Source organism: Balaenoptera borealis, assembly GCF_965194805.1.
Source record: "Balaenoptera borealis genome assembly, chromosome: 8".
In the NCBI taxonomy this organism is placed as follows: Eukaryota; Metazoa; Chordata; class Mammalia; order Artiodactyla; family Balaenopteridae; genus Balaenoptera; species Balaenoptera borealis.
The window spans coordinates 102,378,784-102,401,506 of NC_138865.1; the positions used below are offsets into that span (position 1 = coordinate 102,378,784).

General features: G+C 53.8%; 1 protein-coding gene across 12 annotated transcripts in view; it reads left to right on the plus strand.

Moving 5' to 3' along the window:
• RGS3 (regulator of G protein signaling 3) overlaps positions 1 to 22,025 on the plus strand; it is a 145,326-nt gene extending 123,301 nt beyond the window's left edge. For 11 of the 12 annotated variants that reach the window (XM_082403806.1, XM_082403799.1, XM_082403808.1 and 8 more), the window contains 6 exons: positions 4,597 to 5,565; positions 14,827 to 14,891; positions 18,640 to 18,741; positions 19,108 to 19,169; positions 19,802 to 19,968; positions 21,059 to 22,025. In XM_082403806.1, coding sequence (XP_082259932.1) covers positions 4,597 to 5,565; positions 14,827 to 14,891; positions 18,640 to 18,741; positions 19,108 to 19,169; positions 19,802 to 19,968; positions 21,059 to 21,244 — 1,551 coding nt within the window. In that variant the 3' untranslated portion in view covers positions 21,245 to 22,025. Of the gene's footprint in view, positions 1 to 4,596; positions 5,566 to 14,826; positions 14,892 to 18,303; positions 18,541 to 18,639; positions 18,742 to 19,107; positions 19,170 to 19,801; positions 19,969 to 21,058 lie in introns of those variants that run through there. The other variant, XM_082403804.1, reaches the window with a different exon arrangement.
• Positions 22,026 to 22,723: the final 698 nt, after the last annotated feature.

Genomic DNA, 22,723 nt, shown 5'->3' on the forward strand with positions numbered 1-22,723 from the left:
AGTGCAGGAAGTGGTTTCTGAGGGCAGATGAGGAGCGCGGCATCTGTGGTAGATGTGATGAGTCATCTCAGAGTGCGAGCTGCAGGTTGACTCTGGGGTCAGCCGACCCGGCTCCACGGTTAGTAGTTGTGCGACATTGGGCAAGTTATTTACAGCAGTCTGCCGCCACCCTCAGCCCCAATAGCCCGTGGGGGTCTAGGGCCCAGGGGACGTAGCTGGTGTGAGTAGGCCTCTGGATGTCACACCTGTCACCCTTCCCCAGCCCGTTCCGAGCCCTGGATTGGATTGGGGAGAGGATTTGATTATGTCGTAAACAGAGGCTCCATTTAGAGGGCCTGGCTCATTTCCTGAGTGCTTCTAGCGGGCGAGACATGCACAGAATTAGCCCTGGTCCAGCCAAGCCAAAGAAGTGATGGATGGGAGAGATACGCACTCCCCGCAGAAGAGGGGCAGCTGCATGGAGCGCTCGGACCCAGGGCCCTGGGCCAGCAGGCTGGTCTCTGGGGCGCCTTGGCTGGATTCTTGTCACTCCAAGCTGCTGTAACAGCTGCCTAACTGGGTGTCCCCAGCTGCCTGCACTTTCTCCATGAGAGCACTCACCACGCTCATTAAGACCAATTGTCTAACCTCTGTTTTTCTGCTCAACTGAGGGCAGGGACTGTCTGACTTGTCCTCTGCTGTCCCCACCCCGACCCCAGGGCCTAACTCAGTACTTGGAGAATGAATGACTGCGTGTATGCATGCATGTCCCAGTCCTCCCGCCACCCCCATGTCCTGCTCACACCACCCGGGGCAGTTTCACGAAGTGCGGCTCTGCCCTTGTCATTCCCTTGCTCACAGGACGATCCCGCACCCGGCATCCATTCTGTACTATGGCTCTCATCTTTATTTCTTTTCCTGTCCTAATTCTCCCACTTGCCACCCTCTCCCCCAAGGTTTCAGAGTCCCCCTCCCCCCCAGGTACCCGACACCACACTAGCTTTCCCAGGAACCCAGGCCTGACCGCACCGGCTCAGGTGCTCACACAAGCCCCGTCCAGGAGCACAGGATGGAACCGATGAGCTCTGGTCCGTGTTTGCCAGTGTCTGCCCTGTGGCAGATGGGCCTTGGTGAGGGGCCTCCAGCAGTGCTCACAGCCTGCTGCCCCTCCCTGTAGACCCCTGGGGCCCCAAACCTTTGTGTGTAGGGTCCAAGGAAGTGGGGAGAGACCATTGGCCGGGAGGCAGGAGTCCTCATACTGAATCAGCCTCGGATTTCTTAGGTAATTCCCTTAGCCCCTGGGACCTCAGTTTCCCTATCTCTAAGATAAGCCTAGACTAATAATAGCTCCCACTTTATCAGATGCTTCTCTGGGGCTGGGCCCTGTGAAGAACACTAACTTAGTCCTGTGAGTCTGGTGTGATATCATGGATCTGTTCCAGGTAAGGAAACGGGGCTGGGCTCGGAGAAGTCGGGAGGCTTGGCCATTTTCTTGCATGGCTGGGAAATGACACCGCTGGAATCAAAACCAAAGTCCACCTCAGGCGGTCTGAGCAGGAACCGCCGGGGCGCTCTGAGAGCCCTCGGTCCTGGGTGGTTTCTCGGCGTCCCTGGGGCGGGGGCCCTCTGGGGACAGAGGCACTTCCCCTCCTGGCTTTGTTTGGCTTGGCCTCGGTTTAGGGCAGGATTGGCAGAGGCAGGCTGACTTGCATTTCTGGTTTTGGGTCTGTTGCTGCACTTTCCCTAGGGGTGGGCGGGCGGGCTCAGCGCAGTCACTGCTGGTACAGGCCCCAGCCCCCCTCAACCCCGAAAGGGGAAGTGCAGCCTGCTGCCCTCTCAGGGCCCAGTGCCAGGCCCCGAGGGCACCGATTGCTGCTTCCCTAGTCCATCCTTCCAGATGGAGGGGTCTGGAGGGGTGGGGAGGTGAGAGAATGTAGGGCACCAGGGAGCTGGCTGCTGAAGTTTGTTTTTCTTGAGGGAGAAGGCTCTCTGGTGGGTAGGGGACGGGCGGGGCACTGGGTGGCTCTGGGGACTGAGATCCGAAGTGGGCTTGGGAAGAAGGAGCCAGAGGCCAGGCTTTAACCCCAGCTTAGCCCTGGGTTTTTTGTTTGTTTGTTTGTTTTTAGCCTTGGGTTTATAGGCACCTTTGGGCAAGTCCCTAGGTCACTGTCCAGGCTGGGCCCTCTGTCTTCCTGTCAGTTCAGTGGAGGCTCTCCCTGACCCCCTGGGAACAAACTAAGGTTCCCAGATGAGATTCCTGGATTGGGGCTCCTGGCATCACAATTGCCAACTTCGACTCTGGGAGTTTGACAGTTTGCTTCCAGGGGTCCATGGGAAAGATGTGTCACTGTTTGAGGTTCATGACCATTGTTTTAATCACCATGACTACCACCACCATCATCCCATTTCAGAGCTTTGGACTTTTTATAGTCTACTCTCCTGGTGTGTCACTTGGGTACATTGGTTATCCCATTTCATAGGTGGAGAGCCTGAGGCCCAGAGGGTTTAGGGACTGGCTTATCCTGGCCCCGTTGTGTGATTCTAGGTTGGCCCCTGCTCCTTTCTGGGCCTCAGCCTCCCCATCTGTGCAGCAGAGATTTGGGCTCGCTGAAGTTCCAGGGTCTGAGGCAATGAGGTCCAAGGGGTTCCTGGGTGGAGTTGTCTTCATCCTGGAGCTGCAGGCAGGATTTCCAGGGCAGGAAGTCCTCCCGGTGAGTGGGCACCTGTCTTTGTCTGTGCCTGGGAACCAGACCCTGGCCACATGGTCCTAGAGTCCTCTGGGGCTTCCCCTCCTGGCTCAGCAACTCTCTCCGCACCCCACCGCCCAGGGTGGTGGATGGGGAGGACCTTTCACTGTCATCCTCCCAGGCGGTGCTCTTACCCGCACCGGGCTTTCACATCCGCTCTGGGGCTCCCAGACGCCACTGTGACCTCTGACACGTGTGTGCAGCACCCTGCAGCTGCCCCGACCTGTGGCTGGGCCACTTATTCCCAGATGTGAGGCCTGGCTGGTCCAGGGCTTAAAAGAATTCCCAGCTGCAGGCATAGCCTTTCAGCCTCTGGCAGCTGTGCAGTGGTGCATAAGTCACTGCTCTCTGGGCTCATCTTCCTCATCCATCAAATGGACATTTGTGGTCTTTACAGTAAGACCTCTTTTTTTTTTTTTAACTTTTTTTTCTTTTTTTAAAAAATTTATTTATTTATGGCTGTGTTGGGTCTTCATTTCTGTGCGAGGGCTTTTCTCTAGTTGTGGCAAGCGGGGGCCACTCTTCATCGCGGTGCGCGGGCCTCTCACTATCGCAGCCTCTCTTGTTGCGGAGCACAGGCTCCAGATGCTCAGGCTCAGTAATTGTGGCTCATGGGCCCAGCTGCTCCGCGGCATGTGGGATCTTCCCAGACCAGGGCTCGAACCCGTGTCCCCTGCATTGGCAGGCAGATTCTCAACCACTGCGCCACCAGGGAAGCCCTACAGTAAGACCTCTTAACCTATGTGCTGAGGTATTTAGCCCTGAAATTTTCCACCTCCGCGTGTGTGTGTGCGCGCGCGTAACTCTATAGTTCCCAGGAATGTGTGGCATCTTTCTCTTTCATTAGTTCTAGGTGCTGTAGCCTCTTCATAGACGAAACCTGGGCTCTGAGTAGTTCTAGGTCCAGCATTCCAAGTCCTTAACTGTGATGAGGGACCCAACCTAGCCCAGGCCTGACCGACTTTCCCGTGTGGCTGTGACACTGAGACACCCCTGACTTTCTCTGAGCCCCAGTCTTCCTGTGAGATAGCTGCTTTTCATACCCCATCAAGGGCACCATTTTTCCCTTTGCAAATGAAATCTGCAGGAACCCAGCAAAAACTCCAAGGGTTTTGAGGGTTGTGTGTGAGGCAGGAAATGCTTCCCTTTTTGTATGTGGAACTTCTGAGGTTCCTCCAAACACAGTTTCAAAAGCACTGGACGGATGAGCCCTCAGTGAGGTTCCATGTGTCTGTGACATCTGTCTAGTCCAAGTGTGAGCAAATATTTTGAAGTTCTGGTTTTATTCCAGTTTATTAGTTTCAGAAAGATCTAAACATTCAGAGCAAGTTCTAATTTGAATGACTCACTAAGGTTTTTTAAAACCTTTGGTTCAGGTAGAAGATATTCTTTGGCTGGGTCCAGGATTCTCCCACTTGGTGATTGCTCTGGCTTGGGGCTTGGTTTGATTCTGGCCCATGAAGGCAAAGGCTGTCCGGCTCCTCATTTATTCACAGAGTGACTTACTCACAGAGGGACCATGACATTTCCCTTAGAGGGCCAGTGGGAAGATTACATAAGAGGGGTTTAATCTGCCATGGCCCCTGGCATATGGTAGGAGCCAGATAATGGTAACTAACCTCTCCCTCTTCTCCCTTAAATGACCAACCATGTTTTGATGGAGCAGAAGTTTCCAGCAAGGAAATAAGGGTGGGAGCCCATATTCAGTTAAGCCAAAGGGACTGTCAGGTTTCCATGTGGCACTTGGGCTTTCACAGTGTAGGGTGTGGGGTTTGGGTCACTGCTTGATTTTGTTTCAATCTCTGTGACATTGGCTTGTGCACAGTAGCCTCCGCTTGTGAGCCTTCCTCATTTTCTCTTTATTTCACAGATGTTTGAGACCGAGGCAGATGAGAAGAGGGAGATGCCCTTGGAGGAAAGGAAGGGGCCGGGTGCCGAGGACCCCTCACCCAGCAAGGACCCCTCTCGTGGCCAGGATCCTCCTCCAGGACAAGACCTTCCACCCAAAGAGGACTCCTCTTCCAGCCGGGAACCTTCTGCTGGCCCCGAATCACCATCCAGCAAGGACTCACCTTCCTGCACAGAGTCTCCTGTGGGCCAGGAACCCTTGCCAAGCAAGGACTCCTCACCATGCCAGGAACACCCTACAGCCCCAGCCTTCTTTCCATGCCAGGACCTTCCTGCTGGGCAAGAACCCTCTCCCAGCCAAGACCCTCTAATCAGAAAAGACCTCCCTGACATCCAGGACCCCCCTGCCCAGGACCTTCCGCCCCGTCAAGACCTGCCCCCCAGCCAGGACCCCCTGGCAGCTGAGCCCCTTGCTAAGGAGACCACGAGCTCTGGGGATCCACCAGCAGCCACAGGAGACTCGCCTGTGGCCTCCAGGCCAAACTTCGTGATCCCCGAGGTCCGGCTGGATAGCACCTACAGTCAGAAGGCAGGGGCGGAGGGGGGCAGCTCGGGCGATGAGGAGGATGCAGAAGAGGCTGAGGAGGGTGAGGAGGGCGAGGAGGACGAGGACGAGGACACAAGTGATGACAACTATGGAGAGCGTGGTGAGGCCAAGCGCAGCAGCATGATCGAGACGGGCCAGGGTGTGGAGGGAGGCCTCTCGCTGCGCGTGCAGAACTCGCTGCGGCGCCGGACGCACAGCGAGGGCAGCCTGCTGCAGGATGCCCGCGGGCCCTGCTTCGCCTCCGACACTACCTTGCACTGCTCGGATGGAGAGGGCACCGCGTCCACCTGGGCCATGCCTTCGCCCCGCACCCTCAAGAAGGAACTGGGCCGCAATGGTGGCTCAATGCACCACCTTTCCCTCTTCTTCACAGGACACAGGAAGGTAAGGGGGCCAAGGGTGGAGGGGGAGTGGGTACATGACAAGGTGGGGTGGAGGGAGCGTGCGTTCCAGGAGCTGCAGGGAAGGAGCCTTTGCTTTGTCCCGCCTCTGTTCTTCTGTCAGCCTTCCAATGAGCCTTCCATCTATTTGACAGAGGATAAAACTGAGGGTCAGAGGGACCAAGAAGGCAGAACCTGGACTTAAACCCAAGACTTTGTGACTCCAGATATCCTTACAGCTCCATTGTACTGGGGGAACCCACAGAAAGTAGAGCAGGTGTATTTGGATCTAAAAGATCCAACATCATAACTGGAGAAATAGTTATAATTTACACTTGGTCCAGGCCTAGCCAGACTAGAAATGTATCAGCCAACAAGCATGACAGCACATATTTCCTCTGTGCTGGCATTATTCTAAGCAAGTTACAGGAACTCATTAACTCTCACAACAGCCCCATGAGGTAGATACTGTTGTGAAGAAACTGAGGCACTGGGAGGGTATCTGATTTGCACCGGGTCGCACGATTTATAAAAGTCTGAATCAGAATTAGAATGTGGCTCCAGGGCTGGAGCTCTTAACCACTGTGCTCTTTGCCTCTTGCAAATATTTATAACTAGATGAATAAGTGTTTATTGATTTTCTGCTGTGTGCCAGGCCCTGTGCTCTGTGCCACAGCGGGGGCCACAGAAATGTGTGAGGCTGATCTCAGCCTGTGAGGAATGCTTTTTCTGTGTGGGCCCCGAAGGTGGCCTAACAGTGAAAAGATTGCATCATGGCCTTGAAGCCCGTTAGCCAGCTTGAGCCTGGGCTCTGTCCCTTACTAACTGTGTGGCCTTGGGTGAGTCACTCAGCTCTTCTGAGCCTTAGTGTCTTCTCTGAAAAGCAGAGATTAATAGCACTCACATCCCATGGTGGTTGAGGGTGAACCCAAAGGGTCCAGTGCCTGATGACATTCGTGCAGGCGCCAGGCAAATGCTGTGGAGGTGCTCACAGCCAGTGTGGTGCAAGGTGTTGTTATGACAACTGTTGTGAGGCCAGGCAGGTGCAGATTCAGGGAGGAGAGACCCCAAGGGCCTAGGGGCACGAGGGAAGGCTTCTGGCAAAAGATGCTCCTCAGTGTGGCCTTGAAGGTTGGGCAGGTTTAGAATAAACAAAGAGGATGAGGTAGGCATTCTGTGAAAGACCATGACCAGGACAAAACTGTCTGTAGAAGTCAGTTTAGCTAGAACAAGGGATTTTTACAGTGCAGGGATGGTAGATGGGTGGCACTCATTCTGCCATTTCTGCCTCCAAACCCATGGCAGACATGACTAATGGATTCCAGCACATTTCCCCACCAAGTTGGGACACGGCCTCAGAAACCTTCTTAGCTTCTCAGCCACTAGCAATAAGGCCGCTGGGCACGTGGGAGGACACCTTCTGCTGAAAGGTGGCTGGGCTGGAAGGGCCGGTTGGGGCCCTCCAGAAAAGGCCTTTGTGTCCAGGAATTGGAACTAAATCCCAAAGGAATGGGGACTGAATCTGTTTCCTCATCTGTAAGCACTTTGATGTGCTCCAAAATCACCAGGGGAATAGGTTATTTATTTATTTATTTTTTAACATCTTTATTGCAATATAATTGCTTTACAATGGTGTGTTAGTTTCTGCTTTATAACAAAGTGAATCAGCTATACATATACATATATCCCCATAGCTCCTCCCTCTTGAGTCTCCCTCCCACCCTCCCTATCCCACCCCTCTAGGTGGTCGCAAAGCACCGAGCTGATCTCCTTGTGCTATGCGGCTGCTTCCCACTAGCTAGCTATTTTACGTTTGGTAGTGTATATAAGTCCATGCCACTCTCTCACTTCGTCCCAGCTTACCCTTCCTCCTCCCCGTGTCCTCAAGTCCATTCTCTACGTTTGTGTCTTTATTCCTGTCCTGCCCCTAGGCTCTTCAGGACCATTTTTTTTTTTTTTTAGATTCCATATATATGTGTTAGCATATGGTATTTGTTTTTCTCTTTCTGACTTACTTCACTCTGTATGACAGACTCTAGGTCCATCCACCTCACTACAAATAACTCAGTTTCGTTTCTTTTTATGGCTGAGTAATATTCCATTGTATATACGTGCCACATCTTCTTTATCCATTCATCTGTCAGTGGACACTTAGGTCGCTTCCATGTCCTGGCTATTGTAAATAGAGCTGCAGTGAACATTGTGCTACATGTCTCTTTTTGAATTATGGTTTTCTCAGGGTATATGCCCAGTAGTGGGATTGCTGGGTCATATGGTAGTTCTATTTTTAGTTTTTTAAGGAACCTCCATACTGTTCTCCATAGTGGTTGTATCAGTTTACATTTCCACCAGCAGTGCAAAAGGGTTCCCTTTTCTCCACACCCTTTCCAGCATTTATTGTTTGTAGATTTTTTGATTATGGCCATTCTGACTGGTGTGAGGTGATACCTCATTGTGGTTTTGATTTGCATTTCTCTAATGATTAGTGATGTTGAGCATTCTTTCATGTGTTTGTTGGCAATCTGTATATCTTCTTTGGGGAATAGGTTATTAACATATAGATTTCTAAGTCCCCCTACCCCAGAATCTGGAATCAGATTTTCTGGAATCAGAATTTCCAGGGGGTGGTGCCCAGACCGTTATTTTTTATTTTCTTTTTGGCCACGCTGCTAGACTTGCAGGATCTTTTTTTTTTTTTTTTTATAAATTTATTTACTCATTTATTTTGGCTGCGTTGGGTCTTTGTTGCTGTGCGCAGGCTGTCTCTAGTTGCAGCGAGCGGGGGCTACTCTTTGTTGCGGTGCGCGGGCTTCTCATTGCGGTGGCTTCTCTTGTTGAGGAGCACGGGCTCTAGGCTCCTGGGCTTCAGTAGTTGCAGCACGCAGGCTCAGTAGTTGTGGCTCGTGGGCTCTAGAGCACAGGCTCAGTAGTTATGGCGCGCGGGCTTAGTTGCTCCGCGGCATGTGGGATCTTCCCGGACCAGGGCTCGAACCCGTGTCCCCTGCATTGGCAGGCAGATTCTTAACCACTGCGCCACCAGGGAAGTCCCAGACCTTGCATTTTAAACAAGCCCCTCAGGGATTGGAACGTTCCCCATCGTTTGAGTATCACCATCTTAGGCCATTTCTTGAGGCAGCTTCTATAGGAAAGAGTCCAGAACTCTCCTACTGAGGTGAGGCTTCAGGCTGACTCAGGCCAGGCCTGGACACTCTCCTCTGGAGGATGTCTGAAGTCTAAGGGCTTGCCACCTACCTTGCGCCTCCCAATTTCAGTGCCCCCACCAGACCCTTCCAAGTTATGTCCCCTGCCCCCCTTGCTCCAATACAAATATTTGTAGACAGATAAATTCACATACATTCTCATTTACATTTCTAGTTCCCTAAATCCATTGATCTCAGCTCCTATTTTGGGGCAGATACTTCCACCTGGTAGTCCAGCAGGCCTGGGCCAGCTCTCTCCTGTCTCCACTTCCTCCTTTGGGTGCCAAAGGTTCCCACTGGCATCCTCCCCTCCCTCACCCTCTTTTGGCCTGTTGCTTCCTTTCTTGGGCTTGAGTAACTAAGCTGGCAGGGACCTCAGAGGCTGCCACTAGCCCCTTGGTGGCTACCCTTCCAAGTGGCTTCTGCTTGCCAGGCCTCAAGTCCCTCATCATCGTTCATATCCTGCTCCCTCCGGACAGCCAACTTCAGTAAGAAGCTAACCCTTGTCAGGGGGAAGTGAAATCTAGGCTGGGCAGGTACCCTGGTCTCCCTCCATCCCTCACTGGCAGTGGGCCTTGGGCAAGTCCCTGCCCTTCTCTGTCCCTCAGTTTCCTCATCAGTAAAATGGGTATTATCAGTAAATAATATTGATACCTCCTTCATAGCGTTGCTGGGAAGATTAAAGAGCCTGACTCGGGTAAAGTGTTCAGATCAGTGCCTGGCACTCAGCACCTGCTAGGTGCTCCATAAATGGGAATCGTGTTGATGATGATGGTGATGATGATGGTGATGAAGAGGAGGAGGGGGAGGAGGATAGCAAGAGTAGTAACGGTTCTCCCAGCATTCACTAGGCGCCCCCGTTCTAACCTTCACAACACTGCCGCGAGCTGGAACCAGTTGTACTCATCTTACAGTGGGGAGCCTGAGGCCTAGGGAGAAGGGTTTGTCCCAGGCCACGTGATGATGGAGCTGGACAGTGGCCTCACCCTGTCCAGTTGTCTCTGGCTGTACCCCAGACCCTGCACACCTCTTGCTGGTGAGGGGCAGGGTGTGGGGGGATGGCAGCGGGGGGAGGCGACGGGTTTTCCTGTGACTTCCATCTTCCTGGCTTGGGCCTGGCTTTCCAGGGGGCGGTCCATGGATGCCAACAGATCACAGTTTCCAGGCAAGAGGTGAAGAGGAGAGGGGTGAGGTCTTCAGGCTGTGGAGTCAGACGGGCTGCATTCATGTTTCAACTCTGTTTCCTCCCTCCTGGTCCTGAGACCTAGGCCAAGTTATGTTTTTTTCTCTGAGCTTTAGTTTTCTCTTATAAAATGGGAATGCTAAGTCTTCATGGAGTTGTCCCAGGGCTTCAAGAAGATTGCAGCATGTTGACAGCTCTGTGCCCACAGTAGTGATCCTGTGATAGAATGAGACCCAGGAGGGCTAGACAGAGCTGGCGTGGCCTCAGGCCTGTCATTGTGCTGCTGTGTGGCTAAGCTGAGACTGGCCAGAGAGCATGCTGCCTATCACAGGGGTGACAGTCCCTATGTTACTCCTCGCCTCACCTGTCATTCCTCCCTCTTGTACACTGCGTGATTTCTGCTGTGTATAGGACTGTCTGAACCAGACAGACCTGAGAGATGGTCCACTCGGCCACGATCATCTTATGGATGGGCTGCCTGAGGTCTAGAGAGGAAAAGATCCCCCAGGCTTATCCCGCAGGTCATCCCCTGAAGCTGGCCCCTTGTGCTGGGTTGAGTTGTCTCACAGTGCCCTCTGCTGCCAGACCCCCGCCTTGCCGGCTGCTCCCTGGAGGTCTGGCAGAGCAGATCCACGGGCCTGTGTCTGTCCTTTTCCTGGGAGCCGGGGGAGCTCCAAGAGTATCTGTGTCTCAGCCCACGATGCTGCCATTGAATTTCACCCCAGCCTGGCCTGGCTTGGCCCAGGATCACGGGTCATGCTTTGACAGTGAGGAGAAGAGGCCGTGGCCCCTCCCTGGCTGTGCTTCATTCTCCCCTCCTGCAGGAAACCGGCTTGGGCAGAGGCTGTCAGCCGAGGGTGCCAGCCCTGCTGCACTAAGCTTACCACCTAGGCTGCAGGTCAGACAAGAGGTGCCTTCCAGCTCCAAGACGTGGTAATACCTTCTAGCCTCCTATTTTTAAAAAGCCTAAAGGACTATTTCCTCTGTCTAAACAAATAAGTGTAGAGTTTAGCTCCAGTGTTTCTACAAGGTTCCTTGGGGTCTGCCAGGATAGTCTGGGTCAGAGAGAGCAGCCAGGCATGGCCAGGTGGCCCCAGAAGTCGGATCAGGACCAATAGGAGAAATCAGGTGAGGCCCTGCTCACAGAAAAGCCCTCAATCATGGGTGGGCTCTGGAGCCAGACCTGAAATTCTCTGCTACTGGCCAGCTCGGAGAGCCCAGGCAAGTTACTGGACTCCTCTGGGCCTCAGTTTCCTCAGCTGTAAACTGGGGAAAATAACAGCAAATAGCTCTTAGAATTGTTGAGAAGGTTAAATTAAAGTATGATATGGCACTTTAGCACATTGCCTGGCATATAGTAAATAACAGCAATAACCACCATAGCTTATAGTTATTGAGCACTTCCAGTACCAGGCACTTTCGCATGTGTTCATTAATCCTCATAACGGCCCTATGAGGTAGGTCCAATTATTATCCTCATCTTACAAATAAAGAAACTGAGGCACAGAGAAGGGATGTAATTTGGCTAAGGTCAATTAGCTAAGTGACTGAGCTAGGATTCAAATCCAGGCAGTTAATTTTTTTATTATTATTGTTTTTTAAAGTAAATTTATTTTATCTTTGGCTGTGTTGGGTCTTCGTTGCTGCGCGTGGGCTTTCTCTAGTTGCGGCGAGCGGGGGCTTCTCTTCTTTGCGGTGCGCGGGCTTCTCTCATTGTGGTGATTTCTCTTGTTGCAGAGCACAGGCTCTAGGCACGCGGGCTTCAGTAGTTGTGGCACACAGGCTCAGTAGTTGCGGCTTGCGGGCTCAGTTGCTCCGCGGCATGTGGGATCTTCCCGGACCAGGGCTCGAACCTGTGACCCCTGCATTGGCAGGCAGATTCTTAACCACTGCGCCACCAGGGAAGCCCCTCAAATCCAGGCAGTTTAGCATTTAACTCTTAACCATGACTATTATTATAGTTATAATTACAATACGAATTATAATTATTCTTCCAGTCCCTGGAGGTGGCCGGGGCGCTGGGCAGGCCCCAGGGATTTCTGTCTGGAGTGAAGGGAGGGCTGAGTGGTTCTGGGTTCGCCTCCATTCGCCTTTCAGCAGGGAGGGCCATGGAGCAGAGCAGGCAGTGGGGAGCAGACGGGAAGGAGCGGCCCCTTTGCGTGCTGGGCCCTGGGCAGGCCTCGCTGCAGCTCTTGGAGACAGGAGGCTTGGGAGCCACTCTGAGGCTGGAAGTCAGAACCCTGACTCTCTGTCTCAGTTTCTTCTCTTCCTGGCACACAGCACCCCTTGGTGTGTGGGTTTCGCTAGCCGCTTTGGGGGCCGACTCCCAGGGCTAGAGTTCCCTGGCCCCTCTGTCAGGCAGATTGGTGAAGGCCCGACCCTGGAGAAGATGACCCCCTCCCAGCAGTGGAAGGAAGAGCCCATTTCCCAGCAGTGCAGAGGCTGGGGGTGCCGGGCGGGGCGGGAGTGGTCCCCAGGCCCATTGTGTGGGGCCGATAAAGTGCGGAAGCTGAGGTTAAATGGGAGGAAGCCCAGTGCTGGCGGCCCTTTCCCACGGATGGGGGCTTCAGGCACGGCCCAGCCAGCCCAGCACAACTGTGACCTGCGTGCATGGGGTGACAGTGACAGCGTTCACTGGGCTGTGAATGCTGGTGGTCCCCGATTACTGAGGGCGCCCTGTGTGCCAGGTTGGGCCTTGGGGGCCCAGACTTTATCCTGGTGAATCTCTCAACAGTGGGTTGGGTGGCCGTCACCATGCCTCTGCTAGAGCTAAAGAAGCTGAAGCTGAGAGGCCAGGAAACGTCTCCAAAGTCAATGGCAGCAGGATCTATACCCAGGCCTGGCTGCAAGCTGTAGATCCGGAATCCCACACCACAGACGGGCGTGTGCCTGTGTGTGCACGTACGCATGTGTTTACAACCTCGGTAGGGCAGCGTTCTCAGGAAAGAGGCAGCATTTCCCCTGAGTCTTTCATTGAAGGCATTCAAAATGTGCCGCATCCTCTGCATTTAACTAGCAGCATTCTCTGGCGGAGAAACACAGGCCCTGAATTCAGACACATCTAGATTCCAGCTGTCACTTAAAGGCTGTCACTTAAATCCTTGGACAGGTGACTTAACTTCTCTGAGGTTCTGTTTACTTTATGGACTTACTCTGAAGATTAATGAGATAGTGTCTGGATAATGCCCATTCTGAGGTCTGGCCTGTAGCATGAGCTCCATGAATGAAGCTGTAATTCATCCATCCATCCATCCGCGGGTGGTTGCACCACTGAGGCTGGTAGCTCCCCCTGCTGGCTATATCTGGATTAAGGCCACTTTTCTTGCCAGAATTGAGAACACAGTATTTAAAGGTTTAGCCCATCTTCTTTATTTTACAAATGAGGAAACTGAGGCCCAGGGTATGGCTCATGAGGAGTCCGAGCTGCGATTCACATCTGGGGGCCTTCTGTCTTATCTTAGGACATAGTGTCCAAGCCCAGCCTACCCTTAGCTCTACCTCCTCCAATATCTCAGAGCATTTCCTGTGCTCCCGCTCTGGAGTGGCACTGTGGGGGCCCTGGTTTCCCCTGGCGGAGGCTGGGCACTCACAGGCAGGGCGACAGAGGGCGGCCCCAGTAGAGCTGGTGGGAGCCTGGAGTGGTCTGGAGGAGGCGAGGAGTAGCAGACTGGGAGGAGGTAGAGACTGGGCAGAAGAGGAGAGAGCGTTCCAGGAAGGGGGCACAGCACAGGCAAGGGCAAGCAGGTGGGGGTGGGCTCAATGGAGCCCCGGGGAATAAAGGTGCAGGCCTTGGATCAAGCAGTGAGGCCTTCAAGACACATCATCCCCAGCCTGCTTTCCCTCTCTCTTGATTCATTCATTCATTTAACAAGTATTTCTTGAGCTCCTAATGTATACCAGGCCCAGTCAAGGTGACCTAGACAGAGGTGAAGGCAGACAGAGGCCCTGCTCTTGGGAACTCACAGTCCAGTAGAGGAGACAGATTTGGAAGAAGCCATGTTGGTTATAGTGGGGAACTCACAAGGGGTGAAGGGGGCACACCCTTGGTCTAGGGGTCAAGGAGGGCTTCCCAGGTGAGGAGGCATTTAAGCAGCTTACCCGAGGTCAGGTCTTTCCTGAGGCTGGGTCTTAGGAGGAGAGGGAGAGTCATAAAAGCATCCCCCATGGAAGGAATAGCACGTGCAAAGCCCGAGGTGAGGGGACCGGGCTGTGAAGACATTCCTTCTGGCTAGAGGGCAGTTTGAAGAGGTTGCTGGAGTAGGGGTCGGGCCAGAGAGATAACCAAAGGAGTTGTAACTGAGGTTGTTATGGAGCTTTCTGACCAGCTCCTAAGATGGTAGACCCTGCATGTCATGTCAGGGAGTTTGGACATTATCCTGAGGGTACTCGGGAGCCATGGAAAGCTATAAGGCAAGAGAGGTGCTCTCCTGTGTGATAATTTACTTAACACACTGCTGACCAATCCCAGGTCTCTTTAAAACCTCAGAATCCTGAGTTGGTTAGTCATTATGATCTCCATTTTGAAATTAAAAGCACTAGAGGCTCAGAGAGGGACAGCAATTGGCTAAGTCACACAGTAGAACCTTCACTGAAGCTTCCTCTCCGGCCTGCCCTACCGCCATGAATGCTCTGTTTCTGGCTTCTCCCGCACAAGCCGTGTATCAAGAGGAGGCTCCTTTGGGTGGAGGCTCTGCTAAGCCAGCCGCACTCCATGAACAGATTGCTCGCTGTAGCGGGGTCTTCCTCCCTCCCCTGTTCTTCAAGGGGTGGGAGCATGGAGGTGGGGGTGGTTTGTAGGAGCTACTGGGTCCCTGAGCCTCTCTTTGCTCAGGCAGCCACCCCTGCGTACCCAGACTGCAACATGTCTGTGTTTTCTCTGCAGATGAGTGGGGCTGACACAGCTGGGGACGATGATGACGCCTCCCGGAAGAGAAAGAGCAAAAACCTGTACGTTGGAAAGATCCCTGGTCCTCACCCTAGTGATGGGGGGGGGCTCCCTGCACCCCACTTCGTCCTCTGCCCTCTGGCTTATTCCCCATGCCCAGTGGCCTAGGGGTAGAGGCGGAGAGAAGGGGCTGAACCCAGTCCTGTCCCAGACAGACACCCGTGAACAACGGGATCTTGGGACTTAGCAGTGGCCCCAGGGTAAGGTCACCAGGGTCCTGAGCACCCACCACTGCCCTCAGCACCCACTCAGAGTGAGGCAAGGTGCTGATTTAGTATCTGGAAGCCACAGGGAACGAAGCAGAAGCAACCAACCAGGTTGCCCTGGCCCTGTCCAGCTGCTAAGCCAAGCAGCGGCCAAGTGACCACGACAAGTTCTTTGCTCCCTCTGAGAAGGGGCTGACCAGACTGGTCATGGGATTCCCCTTTTTCCTCTCGAGCTCTTGAATGCTAGCAGTCTTGGGCATTGCCAGAAGGGGGTGCTGCTGGCTCAGAGAGCAGATCCGGTACCTTTCTGGCCACGCCCCTCTCCCCCCTACCCCGCTCCCGCGACTATTTATACTTTCGATTCGATTCGGAGGTTTGTTAGAGGCGCTCATTCATTAACAGAGAGTGAGTGGTTTCTTCTCGGGTCTCTTTGTACCTCGGGCCCTGGAGACTGTGGGGGGCAGGGATGGGAGGAGGCAGTGAGGCACCTGGTGGCCCACAGAGGGAACCCCTCCCCCTCCAGGTCCTGTAGTGCCCACCATTATGCACCAGTTGGGCCCGGGGGTGTGGAGAACAGGAGTCCTTCCCGGATGCCTCCTGCAACCTTCTTCCCTGACCTCGACCTTGGCTGGGGTCCACTCCCTGGAAACTCTTTCCCCAGCTTCCCCTGCCCTCTCCAGTTTCCTGCAGCAACTGTAGGCTTCTCTCACTCTGCAGCCAGGAGCAGTCACACTTTCTAGGGAAGGTAAAATGCACAAACAAAAATAATTCTTTGCACCAACCATCCGGTCCAGGCAGCATCAGAGCTGCCGTGGGTGGTGCTCCCAGGGGTGGAGCAGTGGAGGGCAGCAGAGGGTGGGCATCCAGGGTGCTGGAGCTGCCCTGTTCCACCAACTCTAGCCTTCTTTCAAAGCGGGCGCTGCCTTTTGACCGCATGAAGTTCACATTCTTAAAAGCTTAGTCAAGGACTCTTAGAATCTGGGACGATAATAAAAATAACTCATGTTTATTGTGCTAGGCACTATTCTGTGTGCATTACATATATTATCTAATTTAACCTTTACCATAATTTTTATTTTACATTTCTTTTTTCTTATTTACTCTATTTTGCAAGTGAGTAAACTGAGGCAGAAAGAGGTTAAGTTACTTGTCCAAGGTCACAAAGCAAGGAAGTGGTAGAGTTGAGATCTGAAACCTGGCATGTTGGCTCTAAAAGTATATATAAATATACATATATTTTAAAATTTATTTATTTATTTATTTATTTATTCAGAGCCTGTTGTTATTAATTAATTAATTAATTAATTTTTTGGGCCTTGCCGCGCTGCTTATGGGATCTTAGTTCCCTGACCAGGGATCTAACCCGGGCCCCCTGCAGTGGAAGCGCGGAGTCCTAACCACTGGACCACCAGGGAATTCCCATGGAACCTGTTATTTTTAAGCTTGGTGCAGAACACCCTGAAGGAAGTCCACAGCACCCCAGCTACGTAGCCTTTGAGCCTCTAGTGACAGGAGTCCATTCCCCAGAGGGCACTCATTCCATCTTTTCATGGCTCTGATTGGAGGAAAGTGTTCCTTTAGCTTCCTCTTGTGGGTCCCTGTTCTGCTCTCTGGGCCCACGTGGGGACACATGAGGCACCTCTGAGCTCTGCCATCCTTTCTCGAGTTGCCCGTGTGGCAACCAGGGACTTCTGAGGACCTCTCCAGCTGTGCCTTGCAGCTGTGAGTCTGCCCAGCTGTGCATCTGGGAGGAAAGGCTTGGCTGGGCAGGGGCTTCAGCCTCCTCCAGCCACAGAGAAACACAGTGGTCTCTGAGCCAGCAAGGAGCCCAGGTGGATGGTGGCAGCCTGCAGGTTGGATCTCAGGCAAGCTTCTCCTGCTCCCTGGGAGCGGGCCAGGAGCACGGGCTCTGAGACAGAGCACTGTGCCCCAGGAAGCCAGGCTCTCTCACTCCTAGCCACGCCAGGGCTCTCCGAGGGCCTTGGTCCTCACCAGTCCAGTCCCTGGACTCCTTGGCCTTATCTCATTGGCTTGGAATCTGCTAGAGCAGGATCCCAATCTCTAATCAGCTGTCCCAGACCCTCAGGACAAGTATGGATTAAGCCTGAGCGCTTTTGCCCCAGGCACTGTGCTAAAGCTTTCTGTGCATTTTCTGCTTGCCTCAAAACAAACCCAGCAGATGGTAGGTACTATTATCATCTGTGTTTAACAGATGAGAAAACTTGACATTCAGAGAGGTCAGGAAACTTGACAAAGGGCACACAGTTGGTAACTGCTGGAGTTGGGATTTGAACCCAAGACTGTCTTGCTGCCGCACTGTAGCTTTTAACCTCCACCCTGGACCACTTTCCTTCATTAAACAGGGTGTCCCATAGGTCTTAGTGCCCTTTGAAGCTTGAATAACTTCAGAAGTGGGCTCCCAATTTATAAAACCCATTTGAGAATTCAATTATTCAAATTTCTTTTACACTTATTTAGCTTTGTGATTTTGATAACACATTTTTAATCTTACGCGTTTAATTTTTCGTTAAGTCAGCATTTTTCATCTGTAATCAGAAGGGCAGAGATCAAAAATAAAACAAAAAATTTATTACTCAAATGTCATAAGACTAAATATGCATGAAAAAATTAATTCATTTCAAATCATGTTTTTGAGAGTTTATAGGATTTGTACTTTTGAAGTTATTCAGGCTTAAAACTACTGAAACTTTGTGGGACATTCTGCATATTCATGGATGGATGTATCCAAAGCCAATGACAGGCTGAGCTGTCTTCTGGCAGGAACTATTCTCTAGGAGGTGCCCAGAGTAGGGGTCTGGGGACAAGGGGGAGGCAAACATGAGTATGAGACACTTAACCCCTTTCTTGCCAGCAGCTTGCCCAGGGCTGAAATCTGCCTGGGGGAATGGCAGGGCTAAAAATGGTTCTTGGCTAAAAATAGCCAGTCCTGCCACCCAGGTGGGCAGAGCCTCCTCTCCCTCCCGCCTTCCCTCCCAGCAATTTGCTGACTTGTTTTCTCCTCCTTTCCAGGGCGCTGCCATGGCAACGGGGAGGCCAGTCACAAATAATGGGTCTGGCTTCCTGCCTGGGCGGGCCCCAGAGGCCGCCCCTTACAGACACATGCCCCTTTCACAGGCTCCCTCTCAGGGTTGGCCAGGAGGGATATTTTTTTTCTGCTCCGGTCCTGGTCCCTCCCATTTCCTGGCTCCTCCTGTCTGAGTCCCAGCCCAGCCTGTGCCTGGGAGTCCAGTCCTCCAGCTGGGATCCCAGCGAGCGCTCGGCTGCAGCCCGCACCGTTGCCGCCTGGGACGCGGGTTGGGAACAAGAGCCTGGGGTGCTCCCAGCAGACCGTCCCAGGCAACAAGGTGGGGGGCCCTACAGCGATGCTCCGAGGCATGTACCTCACTCGGAACGGGAACCTCCAGAGGCGGCACACCATGAAGGAGTAGGTGCCCCTCACCCCAGCCTTCACCCTCCCGACCCTGAATTTGCAGCGGCCGAGTGTGCCAGGCTGACTGACCCCCTTTTCTGCTTTTGTCCCCAGAGCCAAGGACATGAAGAACAAGCTGGGCATCTTCAGGCGGCGGAACGAATCCCCTGGGGCCCAGCCAGCGGGCAAGGCAGACAAAGTGACGAAGTCATTCAAGTAGGTCCTCTCTGGCCCCCCTGGGCCCCCCTCAGACACTTACTGGTCCCTGTGGGAGCAGGGCTAGCAGTGGGGTTAAGAGAGAAGGCTGTTGGCTTGATCCAGCTCTGGGGCGATGGAGGCTCTCGTAGAGGAAGCCTGGTACCCGGCATGAGCAGCCCTCATGGGGAGATGCTGTCCTGGGAAGGATGACCAGGGAGGGGCAGAGGTGGGGATAGAAGTGATGCCAGCCCCAAGAAAGGGGGTGGGCCCCCTCCTGGGCTCCCCAGCCGGGCTAAGCTACTTTGTGGGCCAAGGCAGCTGACAGAGGTCACCCAGCCCTAGCCGCCCCACTTCCCTCACTGTGCCCCTTGCCTCACCCCTCAGGCCCACCTCAGAGGAAGCACTCAAGTGGGGCGAGTCCTTGGAGAAGCTGCTGGTCCACAAATGTAAGTGGGGGCCAGCCGGCCTGTTCCCTCCCTGTGTCTCTCCCCCCTCCTCCTTTCCTCCTCTCCCAGGCCCAGAGAGTGCGTCTGGCTCTGCAGAGGTTACCTTTCCCTCTTTCCTGGGCCCAGGACACCCAGTTAGGTGTCCCTACCATTGGGAAAGGCCGAGGCCCTTGGTCTGGCCTTGGAGCCGGCTGCTGCCAGCCCCTCCCTGTCCATGGGAGCTGGCACTGCCTGCCAGAGGCCGTTGGGACCTGTGTGCTCAGACCCATATTCCCAGAATAACAATAAACATTTCCATGTACTGAGGGCTTAACACTGGGCCAGATGCGCCTGCCATCTCGTGGGTGGGAACCCCTCTGATCCTCACAGGGCTCCAGGAAATAAGGCTGATGATCCCCATTTGACAGATGAGGAAACTGAGGCACAGATGGGGAGTGACCTGGCCAAGGCCCACAAGGAGGCAATGGCAGGGGTGGGACCATATGCCAGGGTTCCTGGCTCTCAGGAGTGGGTCAGTTTACTAAGATCCCAGCAGCTGCACCTGAAAGGCCCCAGGAGGGTAAGCTGGGGGGCCTGAGGACAGGAGGGGCTGGTTTGGCTTCTCACCCCAGCATCTGGGCTTCTCCTCACAGATGGGCTAGCGGTGTTCCAAGCCTTCCTCCGCACTGAGTTTAGTGAGGAGAACCTGGAATTCTGGCTGGCATGCGAGGACTTCAAGAAGGTCAAGTCACAGTCCAAGATGGCGGCCAAGGCCAAGAAGATCTTTGCTGAGTACATCGCGATCCAGGCGTGCAAGGAGGTAGGGCTTTGAGCTGGGCCCTCGGGCCCCCATTCCCATGCCCAGTGGCCTCTCAGTGATTGGGGTGCCTGGAAGCCTCAAAGAGAGAGCTCAGGAAGGAGAGAGGCCAGACTGATTCTAGGGACCATGTGCCCAAGTTGAAGAGGAAGCAGGCTGGGGCCCTGGGGACAACAGAATCCTGACTGATAACAAAAATGGCCACTGTCAATGTGCTACTGGGTGCCAGGCACATGCTAAGCCCTTCACGTATGAGCTCTCATATTTAACCCTCATGACAACTTGTAAAATAATTTTTAATATTATTTTCATTTTAAAAATGAGACAGTCTCAGAGAGCCTAACATGTATTGAGTGCTTCCTGTGTGCCAGCTGTGTCTGTTTAATATGGATGATCATGCTTAATTTTCACAACTCTGAGGAATGTACTATTTTTTTTTTAATTTTTAAAATTAATTTTATTTATTTATTTATTGGCTGCGTTGGGTCTTTGTTGTGGTGCGCGGGCTTCTTATTGCAGTGGCTTCTCTTGTTGTGGAGCACGGGCTCTAGGCGCATGGGCTTCAGTGGTTGCAGCATGCGGGCTCAGTAGTTGCGGCACGTGGGCTCTAGGACGCACGGGCTTCAGTAGTTGTGGTGCACGGGCTTAGTTGCTCCGCAGCATGTGGGATCTTCCTGGACCAGGGATCAAACCCGTGTCCCCTGCATTGGCAGGCGGATTCTTAACCGCTGCGCCACCAGGGAAGTCTGAGGAATGTACTATTATGCTACCCTATACATAAGACGTTTGAGGCTCAGAGCACTTAAGTGATTTGCTTAAGGTCACACACCTAGATGTGGCACTGCTGGGATTTGAACTTGGGCAGCCTGACCCTAGAGGCAGTGATTTCGGGCCCTATAAACTCTACCACCCCTACAGTAAGTGACCAAGCCAGGACTTGATTCCGCTAACCTGCGGGCCTCCCCTCTGAACCTGAAGATGTGGAGCAGAAGGGCTTGGGGGTGAGAGGCTGGGCAGGTCCTGTCCTGGCCCCTGGCCCCTAGGAGCAGCTTCTTGCAGGCAGCCTTGACCACGTCACCCTCTGCCTGCACAGGTAAACCTGGACTCGTACACACGGGAGCACACCAAGGACAACCTGCAGAGCGTCACGCGGGGCTGCTTCGACCTGGCGCAGAAGCGCATCTTCGGGCTCATGGAGAAGGACTCGTACCCACGCTTCCTCCGCTCGGACCTCTACCTGGACCTCATTAACCAGAAGAAGATGAGTACCCCGCTTTAGGGGCCACCGGGGTAGAGCTCAATGTTCACACCAGGCGGGCTGGGCCCCTCCCCACCTGCCTCCCTACCCCCTGCGACAGAGGGGGCAAGTGAGCCCCCAGAGGCTGTGTCCGGACAGACAGACGGGCATTTGGATGAGAGGCCTGGACCAAGAGAGGCCCAGGCCACTGGAGGAGTAGAGGGACTGGCCCCTTTGGGCCCCCACTGCCCTGGTACGAGGGGGCCCAAGGGCCCTGGCAGGTTAGGGGCCCTGGCTGAGCCGGATCTGGAGCTGCTGCTCCCTGCTGCGGAGACTTCGCAATGACCAAGTTCCTTAAAGAGCTGGCTGATGGGCAGGGGGCCGAGGCCTGGGCCCTGGGGCTCTCCAGGGGGGGTCACTCGGACTCACAGCTCAGACCCCCGCCTTGAGTTTTATTTATTTAAACAGCAGTTGGATGCTTGGCACCTCGTCCTGTAATAGGAAACCTTTGCCTCATCAGTTTTCCTAATTTACAAGTGCAATATTTTAACCAACGCCTTGTGAAAAGCCACCTTGCGGAGAAGGTGGGCACCATTTTCCAGTTTCAGGGGATCTGCTGGTCCCGAGCCCCAGTGGCGGATAGCTGGGCCTGATGGACTGACAAGGCCCAGAGGGACGGGGGCTGCGGTCTGACCTCACACCAAAATCCAGCACCCCTGAGTGAGGGGTCCCCCGGGGCCTCTGGGAAAGCATGGCACCCTCAGACCACACAGCGGCCGAGTTCAGAAGCAAATAAAAGCCCTGTGTTATTTTTTGTTCTTGACCCTTTCTGTGTGTTCCTGGTTTCAAGGCTTCCCAGGGTGACTGGGGCTGGGATGGTTGCTAGGTGGGCCCTCAATCCAGCTTCTTCTCCTCTCTTGCCGTCACCTGCCTCCCGTCCCGGAGCTGGTGCTGCTCCCTGACAACCGCCTCCTCTGTGCCAGGTGCTCTGCCAGGCTTGTTCTACTTACCATCTCATCTTCACTGCGAGCCTGGGAGGTGGGGGTTATCCCCGTTTTACACATGAGGCAGGTGAAGCCCAGGCAGGTAAGGTGACTTGTCCAAGGTCACACAGCCGGCAAGTGGCAGAGACAGGGTTCAGCCTAAGCCCACCTGGCTGCAAAGCCTGCTCTGTGGATTGTCGTCCTCTACCAGCTACTGGATGGAGTCCCAGCTGGGCTGCTAACTGGCTCCGTGACCTTCGGCAAGTTCCTTCACTTCTCTGCCCTGCCACACCCTGAGATTCTAGTGGAACTTTCAGGTAGCACAGGGGTGATTGGTGGAGGTGGATGGGGCCAGAATCTCAGGCAGGGTGGCAGCTGCAGGCAGGCAGGCTCATGGAGGCCTTTAGGACAGAGGAAGAGCTGGGGAGGTCGGGACGGGGGGTAGGGTTCCCAGAGAGTCCCTCTGTGGCCCTGGGGGAGACTTCCCCCTCTGTGCCTAACAGGAGATACAAATTTAGGAAAGGCCTTGTTCGAAGCC